The 7,500-nt window shown below is 43.8% G+C and overlaps 1 protein-coding gene across 1 annotated transcript in view; it reads left to right on the top strand.

Annotated features, from left to right (window-relative positions):
* Positions 1-7,500, top strand: part of kiaa1549lb (KIAA1549-like b) — a 35,963-nt gene that overhangs the window by 12,904 nt on the left and 15,559 nt on the right. Inside the window, exons 9-10 of the mRNA XM_062548730.1 lie at positions 302-465; positions 4,096-4,280. Of these exons, the coding sequence (XP_062404714.1) occupies positions 302-465; positions 4,096-4,280 (349 nt within the window). The remainder of the gene's footprint in view (positions 1-301; positions 466-4,095; positions 4,281-7,500) is intronic.

Raw genomic sequence — 7,500 nt, 5'->3', positions numbered from 1 at the left:
AAGGTTACAGTAAAACGAATGGAATGTGTGTGTGTGTAAAATTTGTTTACATTTTCATTTTCCCTGCAAAGCAGACTGTTTGTATTTTATATCTTCTTCTCAGAGCAAACTCAGAGTTCAGTTAGAAGTCGTAAATGACAGTTGAGGTGAATCATGCAATGACTTTGTGAGGATAGGAATGTATTCCCTATCAGGATTCAATTTTAAATTGAATTTAAATATAAACAAATATGTGGATCGCTTTAACAAATTTGCTTCTGTGCCCTCCCCCCCCTCCTCCCCCTCCTCCCCAACCCTGCAGCTGTGGTGAAGAACCCACCCAACAACCTGTGGATCATTGCTGCAGTGTTGGCCCCCATTGGTGTTGTGACCGTCATCATCATCATCATCACTGCTGTGCTCTGCCGCAAAAACAAGAGTGACTTCAAGACCGACTCCATCGGCAACCTGAACCCCCGTGCCAAGGTAGTCCACCAGCGATCTTACAAGCCTCCCCCACCACCCCCGTCATCTGATCGACCGGACCTACACCTCATTACGAGACTGAAACATCTCATTACTGTTGTTCCTTCAAACCATCTTCCTTCTCACTGTCCATTTGTGCTCCCAGAGCCTTGCCTCTCACAGGTACACACCTGTATGTTGAGCATCCACCCTCTTCCATCATTCTTTAGAATGGGTCCGTCTTGCCCAAGACATCTCCACTTCCTGTCTTGTGTACACCATCTTTCGTCCGCAGCATCTTTGGCTGCGGTGTGTCATTCTCAGAGATATACTCTCTTCACTGTTTTGCTTTTTCCGTCGTCTCATGATGCTAACATGCTTAATGCTCTTAATGTTTCTCCTGTCTGCTGTAGAGTGCTTACCGGAGGGATGCCGGTTATTATATTCAGGTAGCTATTCAATTATTTACATTTCCTCACCAGCCAGCTCGCTGGCCACTGTCACTGGTTTGCATGTATTGTCCTCCTTGGACGATGATGATAACCTGGGTTGGGAATAACATCAGTGAATTTTAATCACTTTCCACCTTTACTTATGAGTGTTGGTTTCTGGTTGTGTGCATTTCTGGGTCTGTCAGACGTCCCAGATGGAGGGCATATTCATAGCAGGGTATGTATGCTGGAAAACTACTGAAGAGTTTACTTTTATCTCAGTATATCTACAGACTCTCACACACAGACAAATCCAAGCGCACATACACCATTTATCTAAGTGTGGGTGTAAGCAGGAGCGATACGTACACCTCAAGAACAAGGTCAGATAATCTCTGAAGGTTTCTGCGAAAGTAGGCTAGCAGGACTACCGTACCGCTTTTAGTAGTGCATGGACAAAGCGCGGCGCTTCTCACTGCTTCAACACCACCACCACACATGCACTTGTGTTATAGTTTTCAACTAACTTTGCGTCTGCTGTTGGCTGTGGAACACAGAGCACCCAAAAATCGCTGGACATTCTGTTGATATGATGGATTAGTCTCCCCCGGTGCTCCCCCAGTTTTCGTCCCCAGCTTTCCGTTCTGACCTAGTTTGTCACGGACTGCGATTTGGCCTCTAATTTTTTACCGCGGTGCGTAACGGCTGATAACATTGCTCTCTCCCCGCTCACAGACATGAAAAGCACTTTTGCTCGGTGAATACATCTCAAAGTAAAAAAGCTAATCCACATGCAGTGGCATGGCTGTACATAGTCATCATAACACGAGTGAATGTGTTTGCATTGATCAGAAATCATATCTGGGATTTCATCCAGCCGATGATCAAAGACAAACCACGCCCTGCTTACTTACGGCATTTTGTTCATGACAAAAGCCTTTAGTGTGCCTGGCTCGCGGCATGGGAATTGGGACGTGTATTGAGAGTGGCATATTTTATCGAACCGAACGTTTGCAAGGAAGCCGAGGTTATTCTAGAAATGCTGTCATATCAAGAGTGCCAGGTCTCGTTACAGCAGCCAAAATGATTCTCTGTTTCCATGGACAGTGTGTCTTTTTTATCTGACTGTGCTCTGTGTGAGTCAAGGCGTACTGTAGACGTTCATGTGATCACATCGACTGAGCTGCTTATAATATTCACCACAGAAAATAAAGCTGAGGTGGTACTTGATTGTTTCCAGTTTATTTCCAGCAGTGACCACTATCTCTGTTCTCTGCATTCTCCACCTGCCACCCTTTTGGTCTTAAAAGTAGCCATGCAGGTGTAAACAATAATACACATTATAGTCCGGTCAGCGTTGTTAAAAAAAAAACAGAGTTGTTGGTTTTTAAAGCAGCAAAAGCTCAGCCTTCTTTCCCCGGCTCAGCCTTCAGCAAAGGAGCGGTCACCCAGGGGGTCATAATTTTTTCTAATGGCCATAAAGCTGAAGGTTAATTTAATGTTCCTTGAAGCAGCACTCTGCTTCTGCCAATGTGTTTCAGCCCTGTGCACACAAACCCTGCCTTCATTTCCTTCTCTTTTTCTCTTTCTCTCTCCCTCTCTCATTCTCTCCCTCTCTCTCTGTGCAAGAGGGAACGGGGGGGGGGTATTTTCACGCCCAGCCAAGGTGCATGCCCCACAGTCAAAATGAGCTGCCCCTCGTGACACTGGCTTTGATCCAAATGAGGAAGCAATTCTGGTGTTGTGGTTGTATTTTGTGCGAGGTGGTGTGGTGCGGGATGGTGTGGTGTGTGGGAGATAGCGTGCGCGCCTGGCCCCCGAGCTCGGGGGTGTTTTTTTTCCAATTTCACATGTCTGTGCCTCTCCTGCAGCAGCTTCCCGCAAACGGGCGTCTCTGTCCGCCTGATATATGGAGCGCTTGATCTGCACAGATGGTGATCATCAAAAAACCTGGCCATCATGTCTCTGTTCAGCAATCTACACCGCTCCTCACGCACTGAGGAGGGCGTGTGTGTTTTGTGTAGATGTGTTTCTTTGCATGTGTTTGAGTGTGTGTGTGTGTGTGTGTGTGAGTGAGGTGTGTCACGGAATGTGTGTGTGTGTGTGTGTGTGTGTGTGTGTGTGTGTGTGTGTGTGTGTGTGTGTGTGTGTGTGTGCGCGTGAGTGTTTGTTCATGTTCATATTTATTTCACCACAAAATGGCTGTAAAAAAATCATTGGAGTGTGACTGACAGCCAGAGGAGCTTTAAATCATGTACAATATTTCTGTGCTTGTATTTGTGTGTTCGTGTGTGTGTGTGTGTGTGTGTGTTTACCTTTGTCTTTGTGTTCTGTCGGGGAGTACAAATATAAAACCTCCTGTATAATAAATGTAGTTGAGAGGATTTCTTTTTCTCTGAAAACACTGTTGCTGTTATTGTTGCCACTGTTGGGTGCAGTCCTCTATTACCTGTTTAGAATCTCTGTTGTCAAGAGAGTGAGAAAGATTGGGTAGCTTGTGTTGTTCTAACATTTGACGTCAAGATAATGAAAAGCAGCACAATATTATAAATAGGAACAGTGAAGTAAAGTCCACACTATTACATGAACTGTGGAGATTTTGTTGACGTTTCAGTAAAGTGGTGTGAAATGTTTTAGTGAATTATATTAAGCTGAATCCTTGAATTAATCAAAACAACCCATCCCAGCAGAAGAAAAGAGCAACTTTTGTTGAATAAGCTGTATATCAGGCACGGCGTTAGAAGCCGAAGAAGCATACTGCAAGAAAGTTCTGTAGATACCTAAATCAATGCCTTGAAATGGGAGAAATAAGGATTTCAATGTTGGACTTCCTGCTTTCAGTGATGTAAAAATCATCATTTTACATCATTGAAAGCAGGAAGTCCTATTCATGGGTTTCATTGAAATCCGTATTTCTCCCATCTCAAGGCAAACTGAGGGAATGATGGACGACCATTCAAAAACATGACTGGTTTTCTAAAGATACAAAGCTTAATGCTAATCGGTGAAGTGTCCCTTTAAACGTAATGTGAACACATTGTTTTGTGTTCCTAGAGATGGGTCTCTTCTCTGTGCTAATGAACGGAGCTTTGACACAATTTGACAGTTACTGTAAACCAATTCAAATGTCTCTACTTGCTCTTGGCCATTCATGCATGCAATTTCAAGAACTACACATTTCATGTTAGTTTTAACCTGTGTGGTATCCTTGCCTCCACAGCCAGTCCAGGGGTTTGACTATGCCAAACAACACCTTGGCCAGCAGGGCGGTGATGAAGAGACTTTGCCTGTCACCCAGGAGACCAAGGTCCTGCCCATCAGAGACGCACCCCTGTCTCTGGAGAAAGTCATTCATCCAGACGGCAGCAGCACCAAGAAGACTTTGTCCATTGAAATCAGGAAAAGGTAGGAAAATGTGGCAAGCCAGTGTAGGCAGCAGCCATGAAAGTCTAATTGTGTTTTTGACTTTTTCCTGCATAATGAAAGCAGCTAATTCGCTAATGGTGGAGTGGAGCACCAGAATGGGGCTGAGGGATTTGCATACAGTATACAGTACAGCAGGTAGACCACTCTCCTCCCTGAAGGTCCCTGTAGGGGTGACAGCAGTCAGATGAGATCACGGCAATATCCATTCGGGAATATTATCAGCGATGTCCCCCGTCAGCATGACCGACGCAGCGCGGCGCGCGACCTTGAACTTTTCCTCATCCGAAGCGCAGCACTGAAACTCATTAGAACTTATCAGCGGTCCAGGACTCTCCTACTGGTCCTCATTTAATGACCAAGATGACCTCATGTACTGTAAATGCACTATGGTGCTGGAAACTGGGTTACAGGCAGCTTTCGCTCCGCATTAAAGATCCCACTGATTCTCCCGTGATTGGTATTCCATGTCACCTGGGTTCCCGGGTTTGATGCCTTGCGAGGGACATTTACAGCAGGCTACATCAGCCTGAGGTGACTTTTAAGAGGCAGATTTAAGAGATCATAGGGAAAAGGCAGCTGTAGATTCTTCTGCTCCACACTGTATGGGGACAGCTCTTGTGGGGCTCTTAACATCCACTCTGTCTGTCCGTCCTGCTGTCTGTGTATCTGCCCTACAGATAAGCAAGTAGTCCAGAACCTTCCACTGAATGGCTCCACAATCCTTTCCGCTACTTCCACTAATTCAGTGCTGTGTTCATTTAAATGGGAACTGTCAGCTCCAGGAATAGGCCATTCATGACATCTGTAGCAGAATTTAGAAGCCATGCTAAAGTGTATCCATGGGTTTGATTATAGTGCAAGTAAATGTAGTGATTTAGTCACAGCAAGAGAAAGGCTGAGAGGGAGCGAGAGAGAGAGAAAGATAGAGAGAGGACAAAGAGAGAGTGAGAGAGCAAGGGAGAAAGAGAGAGAGAAAGACATACTGTATGCAGATAACTGCTTCTGTGCTAAAAGGTGAGGTATGCACCTCTGACTGCCAACAGTGATTCAGCTTATCTCATTTCTGCGAATGTAAGGATTCTGTCACCTTGCTTCCTTGAAGAACCCCATTTCCTTTTATGTGTCTCTCACTAGATGAAAGAGCTTTATAATATGGCAGCTGCCTTTTTGTTCTAAAAATGTGATGGCTAAAACGCATACATACTGTAAATGCATTTTGCACCTGCGTAGGAAAAACAGACATTGTGCATATTAAAAATACATAACTTCAAAATATTCACAAAATATTCAGGAGATATTGCACATTAAGGAAACACTTCAAATGTTTCCATATTTGGACTAGCTTTTTGTAACTAAGTTTTTTGTATAATTTAAATGTCTTTGGGTGTTTAGACTAGAAGTAATTTCCAAAGAATAGATCCTCTCTCTATCTATCTCTCTCTCTCTCTCTCTCTCTCTCTCTCACACACACACACACACAAACATACGCACGCATACACCACCCCCTCACACACACACTGGCAAATGTTAAATGCCTGTGGCTTGAGAGCATCAAGGAATATGGTAATGGAAATTCCTATTTAATATGTCCTCCTATCTATTATTTTCTTAGAGAGACTCCCCCTAAACCGTGGGATCTCTTTGTCATCAGAGCATGTGTAAAGTGTGGATGGGCTGTAAAACCGGCGAAGCCTGAAGATCTAGCGAGAGCCAGAGCTATCAGTGTCTCCCTCTATTCACACAGGCCTGATTTAAGGGGAGAGTTTCATATCTCCTCTATACAGTTCACAGCATGCACATTTCATTTTTGGATCTAGATTTGTGAGCTTACTCAAAAGGCATGTTGTGCAACACAGTTCATAAACCATTACACTTCTCAGGAAAAAGTATGATTTCTTCCCCATGCATTTTGAAGGGCCATGAGAACTCAAACCAGTCATCAAATGCCACGTTTCCTTAACAAACCAGGCATGTATGCTCTGTGGATACAGTTATAGAGTCTAATATTTTACACAGGTTAACAGTGGTGCAAAACAAAGCTCTAATCCATTCCTACCCAGCTTCTTACACTTCTTTTTAAAAATTCTACAATGGTTATTATGATCCAATGACCTCAACGATTTGAATCTTTCCCCGAGGGCGTTTTGCATTGTCACTATGAGAATCTTGCTAAAGGATTGCTATGGTATCACAATTGTGATATGTAAGTGATCCCCAAGAGTGTTACGCAATATGTAGGATTACTCTGCGACATAGAGAACAGGACAAATAATGGTAGGGGCTATCTCTTTCATTTGTACTATGCTGCCATGTTATTTTAGTCTACAGCAAAGGGTTCCAAAACATTTGAGTTTATTTTACGGCATTTGATAAGATAAGATAGATAAGATAATACTTTATTCTCTGTTACACAACGGTTACAGAAATTGTCCTTCGACAAGGCTCCAGTCACAAAGAAACATTCACACAGACATATAAGACAAGACATGGGGTGTTGAGGTATCATCTGTGGTGGTCATTTTGCGTTGACTTCTTGATCAATTTCTTGGTGTCCAAACAGCATCTTTTACAGAAGCGCTTTAGCGGTGAGCAGGGTGCTGCTATTGGAGGACTTGCCCTTTTGCACTGCTGGAGAATCTTCACGTGTTCTAAACCCCTTCTGCTTTAGGGCCAAGACTCTAAACTGTCTGGCATGCCCTGCAGCTTGCAAGAAATGAGCGAACAGGTCTGCTGTGTTCGTACAGTGCCAGTTCATGTCAGCCATCCACATTCACTGTCCCAGAAGGATTTCGGTTGGCAGGTCGAGGAGTTAGGAGTCATTTTAGATGAAGCCGGCAGCAGACGAGGAGCCTGTGGACGTGACATTCTGCAGACAGTTCTTGTTAAAGATTTATTGTAAACAGTGTTGTCTTGGTTTGAAGTATTCCTTTCCCTCTCTGTTTAGGTTAGGAGATTGTCTTTTATCTTCCAAAAGCCATCTGCAGCAACTTTTTACCTGCCTGCATAGAAATGTACAAATCCTGATTTTTTATGAACTTTACCTGCACCACCAAAGAGCAAAGAGCATGTTTAATGATCAGCCAGTGGAGCCTATAACACTTCTTTCCCTTGCTACAGACATGTACAGTACAAATCCTGACTTTACACATCCAGATCTATGATTTTATGACATAAGGGATCAGTATCATCATGCGCTCGA

This window comes from Sardina pilchardus, chromosome 11, assembly GCF_963854185.1.
Source record: "Sardina pilchardus chromosome 11, fSarPil1.1, whole genome shotgun sequence".
NCBI lineage: Eukaryota > Metazoa > Chordata > Actinopteri > Clupeiformes > Clupeidae > Sardina > Sardina pilchardus.
Note: the sequence above shows the minus strand (reverse complement) of the source record. Positions and strands in the feature narration are given on the sequence as shown.